This window comes from Diceros bicornis, chromosome 4 (assembly GCF_020826845.1).
Source record: "Diceros bicornis minor isolate mBicDic1 chromosome 4, mDicBic1.mat.cur, whole genome shotgun sequence".
NCBI lineage: Eukaryota > Metazoa > Chordata > Mammalia > Perissodactyla > Rhinocerotidae > Diceros > Diceros bicornis.
Window position 1 is genome coordinate 34,959,988 of NC_080743.1, and position 27,289 is coordinate 34,987,276.

General features: G+C 37.5%; 1 protein-coding gene across 2 annotated transcripts in view; it reads left to right on the top strand.

Annotated features, from left to right (window-relative positions):
- Positions 1 to 308: 308 nt before the first annotated feature.
- Positions 309 to 27,289, top strand: part of AGL (amylo-alpha-1, 6-glucosidase, 4-alpha-glucanotransferase) — a 73,146-nt gene continuing 46,165 nt past the window's right edge. Inside the window, exons 1-8 of one of the 2 annotated variants that reach the window (XM_058538617.1) lie at positions 309 to 371; positions 1,226 to 1,375; positions 12,720 to 12,930; positions 13,736 to 13,902; positions 14,800 to 15,003; positions 23,104 to 23,285; positions 23,689 to 23,800; positions 27,005 to 27,131. In XM_058538617.1, the coding sequence (XP_058394600.1) occupies positions 1,294 to 1,375; positions 12,720 to 12,930; positions 13,736 to 13,902; positions 14,800 to 15,003; positions 23,104 to 23,285; positions 23,689 to 23,800; positions 27,005 to 27,131 (1,085 nt within the window). In that variant the 5' untranslated portion in view covers positions 309 to 371; positions 1,226 to 1,293. The other variant, XM_058538616.1, reaches the window with a different exon arrangement.

Consider the following 27,289-nt stretch of genomic DNA (forward strand, 5'->3'; position numbering starts at 1 on the left):
AAAAAAGGAAAGAAAAAAAGTCATAAAGACACAAAACACATTGTGGTAGAAAAGGCACAGGAAGCCAGGCTGCTTGCCTCCCACCATTAGCCGTTCCACAAAACAACCCCGTTGTGCAGCTCCACTTAGCTCACAGCCTTCCACCCCGGAATTTTTACGTCCAACCACGAGCTCGCGGCTGTTAAAGGAGCAGCGCACCCAGGCCTCGCACCTCCCCTCCGAGGAGAAGACAGAACGGCTCGCCCCTCGGCCGCAGCTGCCTCCCAGATTCCGGCTCCGGGCGACCACACTCTCGCGAGAATCGCGGTCGGGGCGAGCGGGTGCAGAGCCTCCCGGAAGTGGGCGAGGAGAGCTGTCCACTCCCACCCGGGGTGTGTGCGCTCGAGGCCGCTTGGGGTAGTGGGTCTCCTCGGGGACCAGCGCGAGGCGGGGTCACGGAGAAGCTCTCTGACGCTCACACAGCGGCCTCGGCCTGGCCCGGCTGCCGCTGCCCCTCCCTTTGCCCTTCACGGCGCCCGGCCCTGCTTGCCTGGGGCTCCTTTCTGCGCCCGGGCAGCTTGCCTTTCTCCTTTTGCTCTCCTTCCCGTCCCCTCCCCCGACTCTAACAGCGGAGTCGCGGGTCCTGCAGTGTCCCAGACGCCGCACGTACAGCTTGCTCGGTGTAAGTGCTAGGAATGCCGCTGGCCTCTCGGGGACATGCATTCTTTCCATCTATAACTCTGTAGGTACATCCTATGTCTACAGCAGCTATTCCAGGGACAACAGCTGTGTTCCCTCTGTTCTCATCTCCCCATTGGTGGCTTCCAACCCGAATTTGGGAATGGGGAAGATCTCCCACCTGTTATCTTTGAGCAGACTAATCTCTTGTAAGCAGAAGTGCCATTTGGAGACTTCAAAGCCATTTGGCTTGAGACTGGGGATTTTTTCCCCTACCCAACTCCAGGCTTTCCAAAACCTATTGCTTTTCTCTCAGAATACTTTAGTTTTTTGGTTTTTGTTTTAATTGTAAGAATCTACACTACAATATTTTTGCTTGGGTCTTATTGTGCTTGAAGGGAGGAAGCAGCTATCAATTTGCCTTCTCTCGTCTTATTTATAAGATTCATTCTTTCTCTTTGCCCTTCTAGGGTTAAAACACATTTAGAACATGTAAGTGCGGCTGTCAGCCTTAGAAAATTTAAGAAAATAGTTATTTTCTTTATCTTAATTCCTTTTTGTTTCATAGGGGTAACTCATTCGATTTCAGAGCTCTTTTAATTCTTCTGAAAGATTTCAAATCCTCTGGAAGCCAAAATGGGACACAGTAAGCAGATTAGAATTTTACTTCTGAACGAAATGGAAAAGCTGGAAAAGACCCTCTTCAGACTTGAGCAAGGTCAGTAGCAAGTTGTTTTATTAGCTCTGTGTCTTTTAAATTTTTAATCCATTGTCATATTAAATTTTTTAAAACTTTAAGATAGATATAATTTCCAAGGACCTTTCTAAAACTTGGTTTGTGCAAAGATGGTGCTGTATTCTAAAAATATCACTAATGAAAGTTGATTTTAGTTGAAAATATTTTATATCTATGTTAGAATGAGAGTAAAATAGTTCACTTTTCTTTGCATGCTAACTTCCACTTAAAACAGAAGTTGCATATATGATCAGAAGATTGACCGTATTATTTCTATTAGCATTTATTATTAAAACTTGGTAAATTACTTCATATGTAATTTTACTTTGAGTGTATCTGTAGTTTTGCTTTTTTATAGCTCTCTCTCTTTTCCTTTACTGGAACTTGGAATTAGTAAAATAGATCACAGCAAAAAGTAAAGAAATTATTATTTATGTTTATCAAAAGCCTCTCAAATATGGAGAAGGTAAAAGCTGAAAATATTTTTTTGCTGAATAAAAAGTGAAATAACTCATTAGGTTATGTTGAACTATATTTGAGCTGTGATTTAAAAGATCAAATTTTATTTTTATAAGACTAATTAGATACTTTATTTTCTTAGACTTTATAATTTTTCAACGTTGAAAAACATTTCACACTCATTTATGTTAATATAACTTGTGAAGTAGAAGTTTAACGTATGAAAAAATAAAATACAATCTCCTTTACTAGTGTACCAAATGGATATTGATAGTAGTAAACATTTTGAAGGAATTTTTTTTTTCCCCAATATCTCAAGAGTAATTTTTGAAAAAATTGCACTGGTCAAATGTGTTACCTCCATGCCAAATCTTCATTTTCTTCCAACTTTGGCATTTAAGATCACTGAGTACTTACTCCATTTTTGGCTTTCCTGACTCTGCACTTTGCTGGTTTTGATTTTTTTCCTACCCTCCTGAGTACTCCTGTCTACTTGGTGGTGTCTCTTGCTGAGGTCTCTTTCTTCCACATTTCAATTAATTGTGTCTATCTGCAAGGAATCCTTTCTTTTTCTGTACTCCTGCCTTCAAAGAACTGTCCATTCTCATGGCCTTGGCTGTGGCCTCCGTGCTGATGACTCCTTTTGGAAGAAGAGCCTTGAGCTTTGTTTGCTTCTTGGAAGCCGGCGAGTATAATGGCAAGAGTAGGGAACTAGAATTTTCCTGGCTCTGCTGCTAACAAATTGTTTGACTTTGGGCAAGTCACATTATAAACATTAATTTCTTTATTTGTGAAATGAAGGTATTAATTTTTGTTCGTCTACCTTCCTAAGTGTTGAGGCTCAAAATTAATAACGTATGGCTTTAGAGCCCTAAATCGAGATAAGGCATTGATAGATCACTATCCCTATCTATTCTTGCCCTAAATTCTTGGCTTCATCCCAGTATTATCCTGTAAAATAGCCTTAGGATAGCTCTGCTTGGATATGTTTAAATCTAACATGTCCAAAATCATCTCTTCCCCTTTCTCAAACCTTCATTTCCCAACTTCCCTGTTTATTTTAGCGATATCTTCATTTTCACAGTTTCCAAGGCTAGAAACTTTGTACTCTTCTTTGATGGTTTCTTCTCTTTAACTGCAGTCTCTCTTTAAGCCCTGTAATTTCTTTCCAAATGTTTCTGCTTACCTGTCTCTGTCTCTTCCATATGCCTGAATATGGATGCTAGAATAATCTTCTTATGCAGTCTCTTCCCTTTTTATTAATTGGTGTCTGTAAAGTCAAATTTAAACACCTCTGCCTGGCTTCCCAGACACGCTATAATGGAATCCGCCTTCCCTAGCCAAGATTTGTATCTCATTGTTCCCCATTATTAGTGTCCTACATCTTTACAGTTCCCCAGTTAATTCCCTCCCCTGTGACCTTTCACATACCTGTCCTTACACCTCCACTCAGGTCAGATTCCTCTGTATCTGTTAAACCCCTTTAGTGTCATTCTGTGTGTTGCCTACCTCTCAGCTTTCAGCTAAAATTCCACCTCCTCCATGAAGTCTTTCCTTAATTTTTCAGCATCTCCTTTTTTTGATTTCCAGTTACACAATGGGCACAGAATAATTAAGTGCTGAACAACGTAGCAGTGTCTAAAAGCTTGTTAGTCTTATAGTGTCCAATTAGAGTTTAAGACCTGTGAGGATAGGAACAATATTGCAAACTTAGTGCAATGTACAGCACTTCATAAATCCTTGCTCATTAGTTACTAAAATACAAAAGTTGTAAATTCAGCCGAGTTGTTTGAAGGGGGGGCTGTGAAGGGTTCTTGAAATAAGAATGATGTGGTTGACTCTGTAACTCTGGTTAAAACCAGTAAAGTCATTGAAATGATATAAATGGGAATGTGTCAAATATTTTTTGTGCAGTAATGATGTGATCATTTTATTTTAGAAGATAATTATAATGTGAAGGATGAAGAGAAGGGACATTGAAGACGAGAAATCATTGAGAAGGCTATTTTAAAAACATGTCTGGTTAAAGATAAGGATTTAAGTACATCAGAGTTGAAAAAGCAGGGACAGAGTTTGAGACATTTTAGAATTCATAGAACTTGGTGACAAATTAAGTGTGAAGAAAAACTCTGGCAGTTTTTGGTTTTCTCATATTTAATTGGTCATCAAGCCCTTCATTTCCCTTTCCTTTTCACTTTTCCCTAAGAAAAGATTCCTCCTCATTTTCAAGGGTAATATCTCTGTAGATTCTTCTAATTCAACAAGTACGAGACCAAATAATTATCTTTTCTAGCCAAATCATAGACTTTTCATGTATTCCCTATTTCATTTGTTCATAGTGAACAAAATCAGTTTTCCCCAAACCTGGAATTCTTCCATCTTTTGTACAGGTTTATCAAATTTCAATTTTTACTTTTTTTTAAAGAAAATATTCATAAAGCCTTGATTAGGAGCTCGAGTTTATATGAATTAAGTGGAGGGAACGAGATAGAAAAATTTAGTTCACAAAGAAATAGTATAATCACTCATCTTGCTAGTTGCCTACAAGAGGGATATGGCTAATCTGAGTCAAGTATTCCTAGTGTTAATATGAGGAATAAGATAGCCACACCGTGTACTGCTATGACCTAAGCTAATTTTAGCAAACAGCAATTAATTATGGAATCTGACATACTCTAGGTATTCTAATGTTTCATTTACTGTATATAAAAACTTCAGTTTCGGGAATTTGGATTAAAGCTATACAGAGTAACTGTATATCCTTGAGGATATGCACTGATCTGTCTGTTGGAATGTAGAAAGAAAATAGAAGATTTATCTTTATTTCTTTTTTTTTTTTATAATTTTTATTTATTTATTTTTTTCCCCCAAAGCCCCAGTAGATAGGTGTATGTCATAGCTGCACATCCTTCTAGTTGCTGTATGTGGGACACGGCCTCAGCACGGCCGGAGAAGCAGTGTGTGGGTGCACACCCGGGATCCGAACCCGGTCCGCCAGCAGCGGAGCGCGCGCACTTAACTGCTAAGCCATGGGGCCGGCCCTTTATTTCTTTTCTTTCTTTCTACCTATCTATCTATTTATCTATCTATCTACCTATTTTTGTTTATAAAAAGTGATTAAATTTTGCTAGTATACAAATTGACATTGACGCTCTCAGTTTGTATGTCAGATGAGTTATAAACAAAAAAGACATTCTGAGGAAAGAGTGGAGGTTGTAAATCTAGAAGGGGTTGACAGTCACACCATCACTGGTTTGCTTGCTGTATGTTGCCATGAATTACACTTTAACCTAAGCCAGGTTAAGTAGATATGCAAGTTATATGATCTTAAATAGTACAGTCTTTACAATAATTTGTAACGAGAGGTAGAGTAACCATAAATGCTTCTTACCTCAAGAAGTTGTCAGACTTAAAGATAAATTAGAAAGTGTTTAAAATTTGCTGTTTGAGACATTGTCCTTTTCAGCAATGACATGTAGCTTTTGGTAGTGTGATACTTAGAAAATACTTTCAGAAAAAATAAGCACAAGTTAACTTTCAGATAAACATGAGTGAGAAAGTGAACTGTTTTTTGATGGAAATTGATGCTATAGAGCAGAATCCAGCACATTTTTTCCTGTAAAGGTTCAGATAGCAAATATTTTCAGCTTTGCAGGCCATATGCTTTGTGGCATATGCTTTCTGGCAGCTGTTCAACTCTGCCATTGTACCATGAAAGCAACCATAGACAATACATAAGTGAATGGGTGTGGTTGTGTTCCAATAAAACTTTGTTAATAATACAAACAGGTAGTAGGCTGGTTTACCAACCTTGCTGTTTATAGCTTACCAACTATAGTTTACCAACTCTTGCTGTAGTGAGAGCATTTTGAATATGTATTTTTGTTAACACTTACATGATTTTACCCATATAAATGAATATCTGCCCACTTTAAAAAGTTTATAAAATTTTCTAATATCTGTTTAAAAATCTTCCAAATAAAGGATTTCAGTTGGTTTTTAAGTCATCTGTTTAATATATCAATATAGAACATCTTATGATGAGCTTGTGAAAACAGTTGATGTATATCAGGGAAAATATATATTTATTAGCATGTTTCAACAAAAATCTTTACATAATTGGTGAATCGGATTGAAAACTTAATGTCATAGATTAGTAAACATAGCCACAGAGAACTTATTCCATTGGATTTGGGGTATCTTTGTGTGGTTTTTTTCCCAAATCTGAGGCCATTAAACCAAGTATCAAAATAAACAGAACTTGAATCTTTAAGTTACTTTATAACAACATATGAAACCAAGACTTTTAAAATTAATGAAATTTATTTGATCACATTGCTTTCTCTGACATACTATCAATATTTTTAGTGAAAGATAAAAGATGTTTTCCATCCAGTAATAAATATAGTAGTTATTTTTAAAATATTGTTTATTTTATTTACGTCTTATCCTTATTTTTGTGTGTTATAATTTATATAATCTACTAAATCATCAGACATGTGTATAATATAAATAAATAAATATACATATTGGGACAATGCTTGTCATTTTTTTTTCCGAAGGCAGACCACTGATCCAAATACTGTTTTAGAGATTTGGGATGAGTTTTAACCTTTGTACTACAAGTTCTCTGAATTCTTGTGTAATTTTAAAAACAATATTTGTATAAACTGAACAGGGGACAGGTTGTTTAAATATGCTCACAGCTAACCTCTGATATTTGTACTTGTTCAAAATGACACCATTTCTTTTGTAACAAATTTAATCATTCTTGTAAAGATGTAGATATTTATGATTCTCACAGTCATTAAGTATTTCACTTCATGTTTTAATTCTTTGGGCAATTATTTCTCAATCAATCTCTTCATAATTGTGGCTCTAATTTAAAAATAATGTTTCCTCATTGTAAAATTATAGAAATGCATAAAAAATCTTTTTTCTATGCTTTTTGTTTCAAAACAAAATTGGGTTTATTCTATCTAAATAATTTTGAAACTGGCTTATAGTATTATGGTATGTGAATTCTACCTCCCTGCTTACTGCCACCTTTCAGCCATACTTTTTTCCAGAAAGGATGTAAAAAGATCTATGTAGTTGCATCAAATGTAACAAAACAGAATAAAAGTAGCCACATTATTAAATATCTTTTGATAACATGATTTATAATGGCTTTATAATATTCCAGCTTGCAGAATACCATAATTTGTACCATAATGTATTTAATCATTTGCAATCATTAATTATTTAGTTAGTCGTCAGTTTAATTATAATAAATGAAGCTGTGATGAACATTCTTTTTTTTTTTTTTTTTTTTTTTTTTGTGAGGAGATCAGCCCTGAGCTAACATCCGCCAATCCTCCTCCTTTTTTTTTTTTTGCTGAGGAAGACGGCCCTGGGCTAACATCGGTGCCTATCTTCCTCCACTTTATATGGGACGCCGCCACAGCATGGCTTACCAAGCAGTGCGTCGGTGCGCGCCCGGGATCCGAACCAGCGAACCCCGGGCCGCCGCAGCGGAGTGCGCGCACTTAACTGCTTGCGCCACCGGGCCGGCCCCTGAACATTCTTATATATAATCTATGTTTACATCACTGATTAATTCCTCTGAAAATATCTGTCTATGTGAAATTATTGGGTCAAAAACATAAACTTAGGGGCCGGCCCCCTGGCGTAGCAGTTAAGTGCGCATGCTCCGCTGCTGGCGGCCCGGGTTCGGATGCCGGGCACTCACTGACGCACCGCTCATCAGGCCACGCTGTGGCGGCGTTCCATATAAAGTGGAGGAAGATGGGCACGAATGTTAGCCCAGGGCTCGTCTTCCTCAGCAAAAAAAGAGGAGGATTGGCATGGATGTTAGCTCAGGTCTGATCTTCCTCATAAAAAAACGAAAAAAACAAACAAAAAAAAAACCCATAAACTTAATTGACATTCTTAGTATGTTTATGCCAAATTGCTTTATAGAAAAATTTGTGTATGTAGCTACTGGGAAAAGAAATTATTAGTTTCACTGTACAGTGTGAGAAGTAAAAGTGAGTCCCTGGATTTTTGCAAGGTTACTTAATAACTCCATTTGGATAATTTGTTTCTTGCTTGCTAAAGCTGTTTACTATGAATAAATTTATATCCATATTTTAGTCCAATCTAGGAGTATATTAGCAGTACTTATCACTAGATTGTAATTTTTTCCAGGAATGCTCAGAACTTCCATTCTCTCATATTATCCATGCTGCAGTATGCAAAACAGAGCATTCATATTTCCCTAAGCAAATATGGAAGTATTTAATTGGATCAGAGTGAATTGGAAGAGTCTAGCATTCTCTTAATGTCTTTTAGTGAAATCCTTTCTTCACAAAGAATATCTTACCCAATGTTCAATATTGTGGTATAGAATTTACCATCTGTCAGACATCACTATGAGGGATTTACTTCTACTAAAGAGCAATTTAGACATGACTGAAACATATCTCCATGTTTTCCATTTCAGAATTTGTCTTGAACCAAACTGACATTCTTTGTATATAAACAAACAGCAGTTCATATTCATATCTCTGATTCATATCCACCGCAACAGGGTGCATTGTAGCTTCCCCCCTTGCTTATTTGTAACATCTTTCTCTGACAGTGAAAAACCTGGCTCTCATCACCTTTGTTTTTGAAAGATATTTTCACCATATAGAATTCTAGGCTGACGGGGTTAACCTTTCAGTACTTTTAAAGATGTTTCTCCACTGTCTTCTTGCTTGCATTGTTACCCATGAGAAATCTGCTGTCATCCTTATCTTTGTCCCTCAGTACATATTGTATCTTTTTTTCCCTCTGGCTACTTGTAAGGTATTCTCTTTGTCACTGGTTTTGAGCAGTTTGATGTTTCTTGGTGTAATTTTCTTCATGTTTCTTATTTGGGGAATTTGTTGAATTTCTTGGATCTGTAACTTTGTTGTCTTCATCAAATTTGGGAATTTTTTAACCCATTATTTCTTCAAATAATTTATGTCCCCCCTCTCTCTCCTCTCCTTTGGGACTCTAATTACCTATATATTAAGCCACTTGGATTGTCCCACAGGTCATTAGTGCTCTTTCAATTTTTTAGATTCTTTTTTCTCTCTTGGTTTCCTTTTGCATGGTTTCTATTCCTGTGTCTTGAAAGTCACCAATCTTTTTTTTCTGCCATTGTCTCGCTATTAATGAATTCTATCCTGTGTATTTTTCATCTCTAAAAGTTTGATTCTCTGTGCTTTTTGAAAAATATTTTCCATGTCTTGACTTAACTTTTTGAACATATGGAATATAGTTATGATAACTGATCCTTTCTTATCTGCTAGTTCAACATCTGTGTCATTTCTGGGTCAGTTTTCATTGATTGATTATTCTCTTTGTTATGGGTTGTGTTCTCCTGCTTCTTTGTATGTTTCGTAATCTTTGTTTGGATGCCAGACATTGTGAATTTTACCTCGTTAGATGCTGGGTATTTTTGGATTCTTATAGATGTTCTTGGTCTTTCCGCTGGGATGAAGTTAAGTAACTTGGAAATATTTTAATCCTTTTGAGTTTTACTTTTATGATTTGTTAAGCTGGTCTAGAACTGTGCCCTGTCCAGGGCTCATTATTTCCTACCATGAAGCAAGTTCCTTCTGAACTTTCTACCCAGTGCTTCATGAATTATGAGGTTTCCCAGTCTAGCTGGTGAGAACAAGCACTGTTCTTGGTCTCAGTTATTTTCCTCACAGATGTGCATTGATCAGTACTCTGCTGCATACTCAGAGGAGACCTGCTGCAGATCTCCAAAGTTCTCTCTCTGTACAGCTTTCTCTTCCTCATGCACTACTCTCATCTGCAACTTCTAGCTGCTTTGGTCTCAACAGATTCTTAGCTCCATCTCTTCAGCACAGGAAGTCCATTGAGCTCTGCCTGGTTCTTGCTTCCTGCGCCTCAGCCTAGAAACTCTTTCAAGGTAGTAGGCAGGGGCAATTGTAAGGCTCAGCTCGTTATTTTCTCTCTTTCAAGGTTCACTGTCTTTCGTTACCTGATGTCCAGGGCCTGGCAAACCATCATTTCATATGTTTAGTCTATTTTTTGTTGGTTTCTTTCTTTCTTTTAAGTTTCAGGGAGGAGGGTAAATCCAGTCCCTGTTATCCCATCTTTGCCAGAAGAAGCCTGAGGTCCTTTACATCTTCTGTGTAGCTCTGTGTGGAATGCCCTGCTTTGGATATCTGTGGTCAACTCCCTCACCTCTTCTTTCTGTTTAGCAGTTTTTTATTGGATGCTGGACATTGCGAACATTCTATTGTTGTATCTCTGGATTTTGTTGTCTTGCATTAAAGGAGTGATGAGTTTTATTTTAGCAGTAATTTACATTATCTGTGGATCAGCTTAATCCTTTTGAGGCTTATTTTTAAGCTTTGATAGGAGAGGTTTATAGTAACTTTTACTCTAGGGCTACTTTAGCTTTACTACTTAAGGCGTGACTCTTTGGAATACAACAGGTGTTCAACAAGGCCTCTTCACTCTAGCTACTTAAAAATTGCAATGTCTCCCAGGCCTGAGTGAGCTCTGGGAATTGTTCTGTTTATAGCTCTTAGTAGTTGTCCTTTGCCCAGCCTCATGGAGTCGAATCCTGCTCATGTAGAGCTTATTATTCAGGCTGACTCAAGATGACCGGAGGTAACTTCCTGGAGCTCTTTCTTTGCATAGCTCCCTTCTATGCCATACTCTGCCCTGAAAATTGCTGTCTCTTCACCCTCCTCAAACTCTAATCTCTGTCTCCTCAACTTAGTGATACTACTGTTCCTGCTCCCTGTGTCACAGCCCAGAAAGTTCCCCAAGTCTGAAAGCTAGAGAGTTCATAGAACTCACCCTTCTCTCAGGCATCATAGTCCTTCAATACCTATTTCTAAAAACAGTTGTCTCATATATTTTTCCTAGATTTTCAGCAGAATGCAAGTCTAATACCAGTTACTCCATTATGGCCAGAAGCAGACATCTTCAGAATGATATTTTTAAGACACAAGTTAGGTCATGTCACTCTTCTGCTCAGAACTGTTCACTGGCTCCTCATTTCAGTCAAAGAAGCCAAAATACTTACAGTGGCCTGCAAGACTCTGCATGATCTGGCTGCTTTGTTACCTTTCTTTCCTCATATCCTACTACTCCTCCCCCAGCTTATTCCAGTCTAGCCGTACTGACTTTCTTGTTATTTCTGGAACCACTGGGCATGCTTCCACCCTAGGTCTGTTGTGCCCTCTGCCTCCTTTGCTTGGGCAGTGCTTTCCTTAGATGGCCACGAGTAGCCACGTGGCTAACTCCCTCAGTTCTCCCAAGTTCTTCAGCTTCTCAGTAATCATCCTATTTAAAATTGCTACCACTTCCTCACCATCTCCTCTTTTCCTCTGTTTTCCCTACACTCCTCTGATTTTTCTTTTTTCCCTTAGCATTATCCTTTCCTGACATACTGTTTTTTCTTGTTTGTCATGTTCATTGTTTAATGGCCCCTTTCCCCCTTTAGACCTCAAGCCCCACAGGGCAGAGATCACTGTCTATTTTGTTCCCTATTACACGGTATGCACTCAGTACATAATTTTTTTATTACTTTGTTGGATGTTTAGTAAATTGAGCATTAAAAGTATAAATATTAGTATGCTTCTTTCTTCTCAAAAGGTTCCTTAAGCTTAAAGATTATAACCAGCAGGACTAAATTTTCCTGCCTTCATCAGTTATTATTACCCATCATTAATTGAAATGTTACATCCATGATTAAAATTATGTGCCTTATATTTCTAATAGACTTTACTATAGTCAGGAATTTCACATTCTAATAATTATAATCAAAGTTTAAAGTCTGCCTTGAATCAACCAAAATTTTTCTTTCACATTAAAATTATAACTGTAATATGTTAATTTTTTTTCTTTTATAGCAGAATACTTGTAACACAGTATAGAAGTCTCAGATATATTTTAATAGAAATAGCCTAACTTACGCAAAAGTGGGAATGTTTTGGCTCTCAGAATTCCAAAAAAAAAGCTTAAATAACTGTACCAGGAAGAGTAGGGATATAGGTAGTAGTATGCCGGAGTCACTTGTGTTGGCTTACAAGAGCTGATTCTGCATATCCCTTCCCAATTCCATGTTCAATGATGTCATGTTGGTAGCTTGAGATTGACCATAGTGAGATTGTTTCCACCAGGAAGTCATCAAACACTGCAAATCAGGGCTCCTCACCCCCCACCCCCACACACACCGCCCCCCACAGTCCCCCACAGCCACTTGTTAACCCTTTATTACCACACCTCTGGATTTGAGCAGACATCAGCAACAACTGGTGTCAGGGACTCAAATGCCTCTAGAACTCCTCTTAGAAATCTGAATTCTGCCTCTCTAGAGGTTGACTTCTCTCAGGGACGATTGGCTTTCTCCATATGGTGAGATAGTTGTCCCATGATACCTCCCAGGTTTTACATACTCTGACACCACAGAGAACCTCACTTTTGCTGTTGCAGTTTGAAAAATACTAGCGAAGGTCTCTGGTTAGATGCCCACCTCTGGGCAGTCAATTCAGGGTTAGGGTAAGGGATTAGAAGGGGTTGAGGGAAATGGGGTCGTGTAAGAACTTGCATATCCCAAAGTAGTCATATGGAGAAGAAAAGAGGGACAGTACAGAGCAGACAATTCTATAATGAATACTGTTTGTTAAAATATAAAATTCAGCTAAATTGAAATACAAAGTAGTTCCAAACACAGCATTACATATTTGGAGTTATTTAAACATAGTTGAGAAATCATAGTTATTGTAATACTTTAAATAGAGCATCTATTTTTAGTGTGGTAATTTAAGTCCTACAATGAATTTATTAAAATGTGCTTTTTGTTCAGGGTTTGAACTACAGTTCCGATTAGGTCCAACTTTACAGGGAAAAGCAGTTACTGTATATACAAATTACCCATTTCCTGGAGAAACATTTAATCGAGAAAAATTCCATTCCTTGGAATGGGAAAATCCAACAGAAAGAGAAGATGATTCTGATAAATACTGTAAACTTAATCTTCAACAAGCTGGATCGTTTCAGTATTACTTCCTTCAAGGGTAAGTCAGGTGTACGGTATGTGAAAAAAAGTTAATGTATTTTATAACTTGAAGTTATTAGCTTGTAAAAAGTTACTATATGAACCATGGCAGTGCAGTTTTTACAGGACTTTCTTGAGATGCAAATAGAATGTAGTTCTTCGGTTTCTAGGAAGTAATTGTAAGGCTTATTGTAGGTTCAAAGTGTTATTACTTTTTTTTAAGTAACAGCTTGAATACTCTAGTCTTTTCATGCAACCTGATTATAAGATGCTGTTTACTTGAGTGCCCTTGTTATCACTGATAGATTTTAGTATACTTATTTTTCCTTAGAGCAACATTATTAGATATTATATATGTTGTATTATATCATTATATAGAGATTGAAAAGGATAAAACGTGACTTTTCCATTGAGTTTTATTGCAACTTTTCAAATGATTTTACATGCTTCAAAATATATGTATAGTGAAGAAGATTCGCCCTGAGCCAACATCCATTGGCAATCTTCCTCCCCCCTTTTTTCTTGCTTGAGGAAGATTAGCCCTGAGCTAATAATATCTGTGCCAATCTTCCTCTATTTTGTATGTAGGATGCCTCCACAACATGGTTGATGAGTGGAGTAGGTCTGCGCCCAGGATCTGAACCTGTGAACCTGGGCCACCGAAGGGGAGTGCACAGAACTTTATCCACTCGGCCACGGGTCGCCCCTGTGAAATATATTTTTAAATGGGACAGTTCACTTTCCAGTTAGAGAGTCAGACTGATAGATGAGGATTTTTTTTTCCAATCATTAATTGAGAAGTTTTTGTTTTGTTTTTTCCTTAGAAATGAAAAAAGCGGTGGGGGTTACATAGTTGTGGATCCTATATTACGTGTTGGTGCTGATAATCATGTGTTACCCTTGGACTGTGTTACTCTCCAGACATTTTTATCTAAGTGTTTGGGACCCTTTGATGAATGGGAAAGCAGACTTAGGGTTGCAAAAGAATCAGGTAATGTCAACTTTCTTTCTTTTCTTCTTTTTTAAAATAAATGTAATTATTCTCTGTGATACAGATTTCAAAGGCTTTGTTTCTCCTTTTCATTTTGTTTCTTGGTATATTTAGTAATATAAATATATAGAACCATATGAAATTGTTGATACTTGACCATTTTTAACCTACAAAAATGGCAAATTATATGGTTCAACTTAATAAATTACAGGACTCTAAGATAAAATGAGATCATTATTGTTTGACTTTACTTTGACATATAAAAAATTAGTAATAAACTATTAAGCTGTGTTAGAAAGTGTATTATCATTATATATAATTTTAATCCAACAAACACTGATTAACTGTCTTCCATGTAGAAGGCATGTGCTGCCATACATACCAAGAGTAAAATGAAACTTAAGTTGTATTTTACTTGTAAGTAAAGAGTAATATTAATTTGAATAATAATAAGTTGTATATAGTGTAAAGAAAGAAATGAGAACTTCACTGACATAACGAAAACTGAATACAAGTATTGTGGAACATTAGAAGTAGGGGAAAGACGTACTGATATACTGGCATAGGACGTATTTTCTACGTGTAAATATATCCATTCAACAAATATGTGTTGAACCCCTAATAGTAACTAGGGACTGTGTGTGATGTTTTCAAATATATTATCTCATTATCCCTGTGTGGCATGTGAGGACACTGATATCCTGAAAGATTGAAGTAGACTTACTTAAAGTCACTTGTGGTACAGCTAGGATTTGAACCCAAGTCTTTGACTCCTTTTCTAGTAGCATGGTTGCCTTGCTATTTAGAATTCCTTAAGGAAGTTTAAACTTACATTTTGCTTAGTTTTAGGTGTTTTTTTTCCTTACAGTGGTCTTTGTTTATTTTCTTGCATTGCAGGTTACAACATGATTCATTTTACCCCATTGCAGACTCTTGGTCTATCTAGGTCATGCTACTCCCTTTCTGACCAGTTAGAGTTAAATCCTGACTTTTCAAGACCTAATAAAAAGTATACCTGGCATGATATTGGACAGCTAGTGGAAAAATTAAAAAAGGAATGGAATATTCTTTGTATTACTGATGTTGTCTACAATCATACTGGTATGAGCTTTATTAACTACTTCTATTAATTTTGATGAGAATATTATATTCTAATATTTTATTCCTCGCTGTTTTATATAACATAAATTTTGAAAATACAAATGATGCTTAGATGTCCTTTAATTTAAAAATCACTTTATATAGTACCACTTTTTTTCTTTCAAAGAAAACAATTTAGTTGAAGATATAATCAATATATAAGTATTTTGCATGTGATGATTATAAAAAACAGGAGAGTGATCTTAGGAGGGACATAATGATCACATATTTCAACTTACAGTATTAATACTTTCCAGACCAACTAATGAATCCTATATCGTAGCAGCTTTGGTACAATAGCATATATTTGAAAAAACTGAGTGGTTATTATTTAAAGAGAAAATTATTGGTAAACTCTTGAAAGTTAAATCTGGAAATTGTATCTTTTATATGTTAAAAGAGCTTATTAAAGTTAACCTGTTTTGGATCCCAAGATTCCTTACCAATATATAATTCTGGGAAATATATCAGAGCTTCCCAACTGGTGATCCTCTGGGAGATGATTGCTCCCCTCACCTGACAGAGCAACTGGACCTGGGGAAACCTCTGGCCATGATCAGCTTTCAATTTAACCCAGTGTACCTTGCAAATATTATCTTCTGTGTGTGCCATGGTGTAGAAAAGTCCAGAAACCACTGATTTACATTTGTAAACAACAGGAATTCTAGGTAGTACAAAATATTTAACAATAAAAAAAAAATCTGGTGTGTTATAACGTAGTTTTCCAAGGAAGATATTTAAAAGCTCTAAGATTTGGTTCATCAATATAGATAATAATCTCTAATAATAATAATAAAACATCAAAGTTAGGCAAAGAAATGGATACATTCTAAAATTTGGTGTTTCAATATGCACATGGAAACTAAGCATCAAAGTCCACGGTGAAAACTTCTTAATATCCAAGAACTCAGTATTCTTCACTTGAAAATTTGACATTATTGAAAATTATTTTGACGTCTATAGTAATATTCACAGCAAATTGATCAAACCACATAATGGTATTCATTGTATGAGACAGGATATGGCTTAGGCAGCTATAACACAGAGGCAAAAAAATATAGTGACTTGAGACTGAAATTGTATTTATTTTTTATAAAAGATTAAGTAGGCATTCCAAGACTGGTATGGTGGCTCAGTAGTGATAGGGAACTAGGTTCCTTCTTTCTCTCATTGCTCTGCTGTCTCTAACACTTTGCTTCCAACTCTTAATCAAATATGGCTGCTTCAGTTCCCAATATCACCTTCTACCCTGTGGAAATGAGGGAAGGGAAGTCATGTCCTCCTTCCTGCACATAATCTGATGTATATATCACTTCTGCTCATATAGCATCAGATAGGATTTTGTCTCTTGTCACACGTAGCTATAAAGAAGGCTTGCAATGTAATCTTTTGTTTGTCAGCCATGTGTACAGAGGAACCTTGATAGTTCCATTACTAAAGGAACAAAGGGAGAATAAAATTTGGGGAACGGTAACAGTCTCTGTCAGAGACTATATTTGTGGAGCATTTGAGAGATTCTATGCAATATAAAAAAAGTGAACTTTGCTTAAGCCTTACCTGGAAAATGTTGCAAATCATAAAGTCCTTTCTGTGAAACAGGTTTTCATTAAAAAGTTACTATCCAGGGGGCTGGCCCAGTGGCATAGTGGTTAGGTTTGCACGCTCTACTTTGGCGGCCCAGGGTTCACTGGTTTGGGTCCCCTGTGCAGACTTACACACCGCTCATCAAGCCATGCTGTAGTGGCATCCCACATACAAAATAGAGGAAGATAGGCACAGGTGTTAGCTCAGCGCCGATCTTCCTCAAGCAAAAAGAGGAAGATTGGCAACAGATGTTAGCTCAGGGCCACTCTTCCTCACACACCCACACACGAAAGTTACTATCCAGGGGGAATCAACGTCCGGAATAGCAGTGTGAGGGCTTCACAGACCCTTTACCCAGCAAAACAACTATAACTGGTGAAAATTAATTCTTTAAAAAACTGTTTCGAGTCTGGGAATTGTCCTAAGGGCATTCAGCATATGGAGAAGTATTTATTCAAGAAAATCTACTAACTCTCGATAAGAACAGTGAGAGTCTGTGACATTTGAACCACGACCAGCTCCTCCTTCCCCACTCTGCCCCATCAGAGTGATGATAGGTCTACTCCTGACAGGTGCAGCCAATAACACAAGGCCTCCTTTCTCCCCAGCTCCCAGGATAGAGTTACAGTTGAAAGGGGCAGTCTTCCAACATTTCTCATCCTGCCCCCAGTGCTGTGTTGCAGAAACTCTCTTCCAGGCAAGAGCAGCTAAGAGGTATGGGGCTTGCTTCCTTCACCCAGCCCCCACTCGTAGATGGAAAGCTCTACTCCATGTGTGGCAGGTCAAGAATTCTTGGCCCCAATTGCCCTTGCCCCAGCTTGCTGTGGGGTGGAGGTTCTACACCTTGAGAGGTAAGCCAAGAAAACCAGTGGCTACCATCCCCACCACCAGCTATGGAGCAGTGACACAGGTGTTCTGCCTGGGGGAAGAGACCTGCAGTGAGAACAGAGTAGGAGTGAAATTGACTTTATTTGGTACATAGGGAAAGTTTAAGCCTTTGGACACTGTTGAAAACAATGGAGACTTTGGTGGTAAACAGTCAAGAGACTGGATTCTCCATGAGAGCAACATGCTAAACCATAGGCCAGCTAGTAGTTTAACAGAGAGAACTAGGGAAAAAGACAGCTGGAAGAGCCCTCCTGGGGTCAGAACAAGCCTCAAAGACTACCCCTGCCAAGGGGCCCAAATTTAGTTGGATCAGATTGTGGACAATTTATGCTCCAGCATATTATCAAAAATAATAGCACAGTCAGCCTCCATGAGTGGAGAGTAACAGCTGAGTGTGATAGCAATAGAGGCAGGCAGCTTAACAGAGTTCAGGGAAAGAGAGAGTTAAGGGAGCCCTACTAAAAACCACTGCTATCCCAGGCTGACTGCCCACGACCAAGGCTGCGTCCTCTGAGTAGCAATATCAGAGGCTGCACACTGAAGGGGAAATAGACTTCACTGAAATAGTCCAGCCAAGTCACAGACAAGCAACCAACAAGACCTTGAGGGGATGGGATCAGTATCCAGAGTTGCTACAATACATTATCTACATTGCCCGATTTTCAACAAAAAATTGAGACATGCAAAGAAACAGCAAAATGTGACCCATACACAAGAAAGAAGCAGGCAACAGAAATTGCTCTTTGAGAAGTCTTAGATGTCATACTTAGCCAATATAGACTTCAAAGCAACTATTATAAATGTATTCAGAGAACTAAATGAAACTGGCTTAAAGCAGTAAAAGAGGGCATGGTGATGATATCTCATCAAATAGAGAATATCAGTAAATAGATAGAAATTTTTAAAAAAGAACCACAGGGGAATTCTGGAGTTTAAAAGTAAATAACCAAAATGAAAAATTCACTACAGGTGTTCAGCAGTATATTTGAGTTGACAGAAGAAAGGATCAGTGAAGAGAGGTTATGCGATCTGAAGGACAGGAAAAAAAGATAAAAATCAACAGAGCTTTAATGAAATGTGGGACATCTTTAAGCACACCAACATATGCATCATGGAAATACCAGAAGGAGAGGAAAAAGAAAGAAAAAAACGCTTGAAGAAATAATGGCTGAAAACTTCCCAACCTTCAAAATTTGATAAAAAACATTAATCTTCACATCCTAAAGCACAGCAAATTCCAAGTAACATAAACCCAAAGAGAGCCACATTGAGACGTATCATAGTAAAAATTGTGAAAACCAAAGACTTAGGGAATCTTGAATAGTACCTTGAAAGACAGAGATTGCCAGAGTCAATGAAAAAACAAGATCCAACTATATGTTATGTACAGGCAACACACTTTAGATTAAAAGATACAAATAGGTTGACAGTAAAAGGATGGAAAAAGATATACCAGGGACTAGTAGCTCAGAGGTTCCCTCTCTGATTGCTCCTGAGATGGCACACCCTTGGGCATACACATGGTCTTCCAGACTGCCAGAGGTGAATGTGATTTTATTTTTAAGCCTGGCTTCCTAGGAGTTGCCCTGAGTCAGAGTAGTTTATTGTTCACTTGATGTTTAGTTAGAGGTTGTATTAAGTCCCAGTGAGCTTCTGTCCTGTGTTGATGGATCTGTATGTGGTTTGGTAAATGCCTTCAAGTCTTTCTCACGTACTGCTAGGGTTGCTCTGTAGAGGGTACAGCCTAGCACATGTACGCAGCCTTCCTAGCTCCCAGAGTTGCCTGTGATCCCAGGAGGGCTCTCTTTGGCTGTCTCTTTCCCTGGTTCTCTCTATTAAATGTCTATTTGCTCTGATGTTTTGGGGTTTTTTTTTTTTTTTTTTTTATACCATGGAGCTATACATACCAGCCTTATCTTAATTGCTCCTCACCAAGTTCTCCATTATTTTCAACAACATCCATAGGCGTGGAGTTCCCCACATACTGTTCCAAGTTAAATTCAGTCCTTTCAGGCAGAGCTCTTCATCCTTTTGGCCTGCCTTTCCCCCTGAGCAGAACACCTGTGCCAATGCTCCTGGGCCAGGGACAGGACCACTTTTCCTGGAGTGCCACCCCATTCTGGGGCCACTTGAGGCTGGAGGTGGCAGTCCCTGGTCTTCTCTGTTGCCCTTCCCCATGTGGAACCTCCACCCCACAAGTGAGCCCCGGCTCTCAGGGCCGATGGGGTCTCAGTATTCTTGGCCTGCCACGGCTGGGGTAGGATGTCCACCCTACCAGTGGGGGCTGGGTGAGGAAGGAAACCGTGGTTTTCTCTGCCTGCCTATCTGGAATAGAGCTGTGACATGGGGCTAAAGGGAATGAGAAACTCAGGCAGCTTGCCTCTCCCAGAGTGAAACTATAACCCCAGAGTAGAAGTTGGAGGGAGAGGGAGTCTCTATGTTGGCCATGCCTGCCTGGAGTAGAGCACCGGGGTAGGGCTTCCGTAACATATAGCTGGTTCGGTGGGATAAGGGAGCAGGTCATGGTTCAAATGCCATAGACACTTGCTGTTCTCACCAAGAGTTACTAGATTTTATTGAATAAATGTTTCTGCATGTGCTGAATGCCCTTAGGACAATTTCCAGAGACTTTAAATGATTGTATTTTATAATTTTCACCAGTTAAATGGTTGTTTTGCTAGGGAGAGTGTCTGCTAAGTTCCTTGCTGCACGGCTCCCTAAGTCCATGTTTCTTTTTTTTTTGTGAGGAAGATCAGCACTGAGCTAACATCTGATGCCAATCCTCCTCTTTTTGCTGAGGAAGATTGGCCCTGAGCTAACATCCGTGCCCATCTGCCTCCACTTTATATGGGAGGCCGCCACAGCGTGGCTCTACAAGCAGTATGTCGGTGCGTGCCCGGGATCCGAACCGGCGAACCCCGGGCCACCGCGGCGGAGCGCAAGCACTTAACTGCTTGCGCCACCGAGCCGGCCTCCCATGTTTCATTTTTAATTTTGATATATATTAAGACATAGTTTGGAGTTTGACTCCTCTTTTGTGTGGAATTAGAAAAAATACTTTTATTACCTAATGTTTAGAATTCATTTTACACTTGATTTTATTTCAAAAAATTGAGATAAGAAACAAAGTTTCAGGATTTTACCACTTAAAAAATTAGGGTAGCTTTAGTATTTATTCTTAATAAATTGGATATAATTATCATTACATTTTTCTCTTACATCTTCAATTTCAATGGCTGTGATGATGAATCTAAGGAAACCTATCTTGATTCAAATTTGGAGAATTATCAATTTAACTTTTATTACAAAATCTCTGCTCCTTATGTATCCTGCCTTCATCCAAGTGTTTGCTTATTATGGATATAAATAAATAGTAAATAAAGGACTTACTGAGTGATTTACTGAATAATAATGGCTAAAACAAAATAATAATGATTTTAAAACTGTAAGGATTTTAATGGGGCTCAGCTAAGTAAAGAGGCATGAACACATTCACCTCAGGAGCAGAGCAAAGTGGTGAAGATTGCAGGTTCTGAAGAGACTTCAAGTTCATTCCTGGCTGTATGACTTTAGTTGAGTTACTTACCTCTCTGTTCCTCAGTTCCTTATCTACTAAAGGAACATGATAGTATGTCCTACATCATGTGGTAGGTCATGAGGATTAACAAACAGTGCATTTAACTGCTTAGAACAGCTCCTGGCATGTGGTAGGTATTTAATAATTGTTATTACTTTTTATTTCATGTACATTACCCACTTAGGCTCCTAAGTATGAATTCAGAGGGCATTACTCCATTTTAAAGATCAAACAGAATGTGTATAATTTTTTTCTTTATTTAAAAAATTAAAACAAATTATCTTTAGTGTTATAAATACTTGGAATACCTTACAGAGCTCTTGATTCTGATTCTGAATTTACTAATACAAATAGATAATAAGAATAAGCTACACCCTTGTTCTTTGAGTATATTGCTTTTAGCAATTTCTTAGCCTCACTTTTATCAGTCTTATCAAAACAACACATCTTATTAACCACTCAGGATTAGTTATACAAAGAGGTTTCCCATGAGAGAACTGAATTTTCTTCCATCAGGATTGTCTAAGCAGAATCAAAAAAACAAAAAAGACCAAACACCTCTCTAGAAGGAAAGCTGCATGAGGGCGGGAACCTTGCTCACTTATTCGCTGCAGAATACCAGGCTCCAGAGCAGTGCCTGGGATATATCACATATTCAACGTAGATATATGTAGACCATATGAATGGGTTTTGACTTAGCATGCTGTCCTCAGGCAGTGCTGCCCATCAGGTGCGTGGGTGGGTGTGCTTAGGCCTCGGCTGAAGCCTGGGCCAGTCTGAGAGAGCTGGGTACTGAGAGGAGGGAGTGGGATGGGGAGGGCATGTTCAAAGAAAGAGAAGGACTAAGATATGTAGCAAACCTCCTTCAAAGGTTTAGGGGAGATGAGAAGGAAAAGGGAAGGGGCAAAAGAGGGAAGGAAAAATAAAAAACAACCAATATGGGGATGCCTTTTGTAAATCAAGGAAGAGGTATTTTGTAAATAAAGGAAGACTAATCAGTAATGGCAAATGTTGTAGAGGTTGAAACAGATGAAGACAAGAAAGTAACACTAAATTTCATGGTTAGGAAGCTTGGAGTATCCTCAGTGGAGTGCTGGGTGCAGAAGCAGATTGCATTGGGAAAAGGAATGAGAGTGTGGGGAGAAAGTGGAAGCAGCAGGTATTAGGTTGGATTTTCAAGACATTTGATCTTGATACTATTAGACTACGCGGAAGTTAGAGAAACAACTGTGTTTAGATAGGATGTGTATTTGTATTCTTAGCTTTGGGGAGATACAAGCATATTTAAGGATCCAGAGGAAACTCACTTCCCTCCCTTCCCCCAGAAAAAACACAGGAAGAAATGAATATGTAGGAAAAAAGATGTAAATAACATTCTGAGTTCTAAAGATAGATAAGAGAAAGAACCTACAGCTTAGGTGGGGCCAAAGAAGGGCCCTCTTACTAGGAGAATAAAAGTAAAGAGGAGAAGCATCTGGGGAAAGTAAAGGGAAAAGTGGGATATTGTCCTGCCCTAGAACCAAACAGCCTAAACCAGAGTTGAAGATACAGTTATCTTTCTGCTTTAACAAGGCAAGAGAACCTGAAATCAGGTCAGGAGCCCAGTCTGCCTTACAGGAAAAGATGTCCTTTGGACTGAGAAGGAGCATTCCAAAATATAGTTGGACTCAAGGACCATCAAAACAGGCCAAGGACAAGACCCTTCTTAACTCCTACCACAACAGTAGATATGTTATTGCAATGGCATTAATAAATCAGTGTTGCATCCTACCTACTATCAATTAAGAATTCCTAAAACAGAAAAGAAAAATGTATGGCGAAGTGGATGATAGTATACCACAGCCAAAAAAAAATTTTTCGTATTACAGTATCATTGTGAAATATTGATGTCTAATATATAGGAAGATGAATGGTATATGTTATTTTATTTCATCTTTAAACTTAACATAGATACTAACGTGCATACTTCAGTTTAATTACAAGATATTCTTTATGTTTTCTTTTTCTTTAAGCTGCTAATAGTAAATGGATCCATGAACATCCAGAAAGTGCATACAACCTTGTGAATTCTCCACACTTAAAACCTGCCTGGGTCTTAGACAGAGCACTTTGGCATTTATCCTGTGAAGTTGCAGAAGGGAAATACAAAGAAAAAGGAGTACCTGCTCTGATTGAAAATGATCATCAAATGAATGTCAGTATGTCTAGAGGACTACCACGCTAAAACAGAATAACAAAATTTCTAAAGTGCAGGGCCGGCCCCGTGGCTTAGCGGTTAAGTGTGCACGCTCTGCTGCTGGCAGCCCGGGTTCGGATCCCGGGTGCGCACCGAGGCACCGCTTCTCTGGCCACGCTGAGGCTGCGTCCCACATACAGCAACTAGAAGGATGTGCAGCTATGACATACAACTATCTACTGGGGCTTTGGGGGGGAAAATAAATAAATAAATAAAATTATTAAAAAAAATTTTTTTAAAGTGCAGATTAAATGTATGGTTGAAAATTATTTAGAATCTGTCTTTTAATATGCTAAATAATATTTAGTAAAAAGATTTTAAAAATATATATATATATTTTTTAACTATTGACATTTTTCAGTGCATTCGAAAAATAATTTGGGAGGATATTTATCCAAAGATTCGACTCTGGGAATTTTTCCAAGTAGATGTTTTCAAAGCAGTTGAGCAATTTAGAGGACTTCTTACACAAGGTAAAGGATATACACTAGAATGTTTCTATCAATTTTAAGAAATTTAAAGTTACTATTAACGGGCTAACTTAACACATTATTAAATCTGTTATTATATGATGTTTGCTGTTTTTAATACTGCAAAAAATATGATTCTGGAAGCTGAGAGCAGAGACATCTAAAGGGCATGTCGCAATAATACATAATTATTTCCCTTGGGGACTGTTGCTTACTATTGGTTCCTTAGCATAATGCTCAGAATACAGTGGAGCTCAATATATATTTGTTAGATGCATGAATGGGAAGTAAGTGGAGCAGATTATTTCAAGCTGCCAAAGGCTTGAAACAGGCTTTGAATCTGAGAGATGTAATGGTCTTCTGTTGGCTAAAGTAGGAATCTTAACTGAGGTAGAGGGGCTTCCAGCTGATGGTACCCCCATTTAGGCCACCTAACCACTGGTGAGACTAACCCAGATATTAGCCAGAACAAAAGGTAAAGAAACACATCTTCAGTTAAGGACATAACCTCAAGAAGTTAATCATTGTGTTCTCAACAAAGTAGGATAGGAGAAACCATGCTAAAAGAGAAATTAAGGTTTTTAGGAGGCAAATTGGAGAAAAAGATTATAAAGAATGTATCTGCAATTAGTGTAGGACAGCCTAACAGCGAGGCTCTTTACTGGATCTTCAAATAAGGAATTCTCCTTCTCATCTAGAAGGAGATGAGACTCTAGCTCTAGAAACTAGAAACTAAGAGTTAGATTAGGACCCAGAAATACTGCCTTCAAAGTAGAAGTCAGTTAGGTCCGGGAAGCTTAGGGTCAGATTCACACTTCAGCTTTCACAACTGTGTAACATTTTAATACATGAATTTTTTGTATTAACTTTCCTTCCTGTTTCATTTTACTAAAGAGTCTCCATCTTCCCTTCCCTCTGATATTTATAAGCTGTATTATTTATATGCAATAGTGTATGCTCACAGTAAACAAGAAAAAGCCAAACAGTGCAAAAATATAAAAAATAGAATGTGTGACTTCCTCTTCCCCAAAACCCACGTCTTAGAGGGAACTACCGATTAATAGTTTCTTGTGTTTCTTTTCAGACTCTTTTTGAAATAAATTCGAATTTTATATACATTTCTGTATAATTATGTATATATAAATTACAAACATAAGTTTTATATTTATATCTATTTTATACACATACAAATAAGACTACAGCATACAGACCGTTTAACAGCTTGTTCTTTTAGTTGACAATATGATTTTATTACAGCTAATTATTTCTTTTAACCTCTAGATAGCAATACACTATTTTAAAGTTCTTGAATTTCTTTAGCCTTTTTGATACATTATTTCGGTTTTTGCATTGTTCATTGATTCATTCAATACATATTTATTGAACCACATACTGTGTGCTAGGCACTCTTCCAGGCATGGGGAGTCAATGGTGAACATCACAAGCCCTTGCCCTAGTGGAATTTATATTCTTATAAGCAGTACTACAGAAAATATGTCCTGGTACATGTTATCTTTACTTGCTTATGTGAGTAAATCTGTAGGATAAATTGTTAGACATAGAATTACTGAGTCAAAGGGTATACAAATTTAGTGATAAATTTACAATACATATTGTAAAAATTGCTTTTCAACACAAGTTGTACCAGTTTACGTTATCAGTAACTATACCCTCACCAACATTAGATACTATTAATCTTCATAATCTTTGTCAATCAGGCAAAGTATTCCTTATTTTAATTGACATTTCTTTGCTAATTAGTGAAATATTTTTTCACATGTTAATTAATTCTTCCATTAATTGCCTATTAATATTCTTTCCCTATTTTTCTATTGAGTTGTCTTTTTCATATTGACTTACAATAATAATACATTTGGTGATTCCTTATTATACTGGCCTCAGATATGTCCTGCTGGTATGCTGTTGATCTTCTAACTCTTGTTGATGGTGGTATTTTTTTTTCAGTATAGTGAAATTTGTCAGTCTTTTCTTTCGTGGTTTCAGATTTCACATCATGCTTAGAAAAGACCTATCAACAGTCTATGTTTTCTTCTAATAATCTTATTTATATTTTACATTTAAATATTTAATATACTTGGAATTTACTTTTATATATTATATAAAGAAGGTATTTATTTTTATTCAAAAAATATTGAGTTGGTAATCTATCCTTTTTCACTGATTTGGAGGACTACCCTAATACTTCATAGTGTATAGTCATATAATAAATTTACATGGATCTGTTCTCTGTGCCATTCCAGTGATCTGTCTGTCCTTTATTCTACCAATACTGAAGACTGTTTTATAATTTACACTAATTGTGTAGCTTTTTCTCTTTTTCAAGCATTTCTTGGCAGTTTTCATATATTTACTCTTCCAGATGATCTTCAGAAACTAGATTTTAAGAATCTGTTTATATTTTATCTTATTTTGTTTGTGCTTTTTAAGCCATTTCAAAGTCTCTTTAGAACAAGCTAGATATTAGTTAGTTAATATAAGTCAAGCCCAGTGGGGCAATCCTGCACAAACACTTGATTTATTAGGAAGAAGTTCCAGAAAAAGAATGAAAATTCCCCCCATAAGACATTTATTTACTTTTTTCTTTTTTTATTATTATGTAAGGAATATGCTTATTGGTGAAAAGGAAAAAAGTATAAAAACAAACCTATGTGCTTCTTTCAGAGAATGCAAAGAAAGTCAGGTTGTTAATAAGACTTACTTTAGAATAGAAAGCATTCTTGAAAAAGAATTCCTGATGTTAGTGTATTTGGTAGCACCTGGAAAGAAAATTCGTACCGCCAAAATCCTTAGTGCCCTAAAACAAGTAGAATAAGCGAATGCTGACTGAGGCAGAAAAGTGGGGCTGGGGTTGAACTGTTGGGAATCCTTGTGTTTTTCTTCTGTAACGTTGTTTTTTCTCAATCTCTCAATCAATCTCTCCCTCTCTCCCTCTCTTCCTCTCTCTCCCTCTCTCTCTCTCTCCCCCTCCCTCTTCTTCCCTCTCTCTCTCTCTCTGTCTCTGTGTGTGTGTGTGTGTGTGAGATGGTATGCAGGAGGATGGAGAGGGAGGTAGGAAGGATGCTTGTGAAATAAACATTTGTTTCACTTTCTGTGAAAAAAATTGAGAATTAAAAATTCAGAATTAGTAACAGTTATAATCTCCTTGTGGATATTTGCATTTAAGATATCATCTTTTCTTTCTTTCAGAAAATAGGAAAATAATAACCAAGCCTGATCCAAAGCAACACCTTAAGATCATTCAAGATCCTGAATACAGACGTCTTGGCTGTACTGTAGATATGAACGTTGCACTAGCGACTTTCATACCACATGAGTATGTTATGTATTTTTTCTGTGAACTAAAGAATAATATTACTTATAAACCTTTATGGCTAGTATTATTTTCATACTATTTATTAGCAGCCTGAGTAGAAAATGAAATAAAGTAATTCACCATAATTGTACTACTTCAAACATGACATTTTCCGCCTT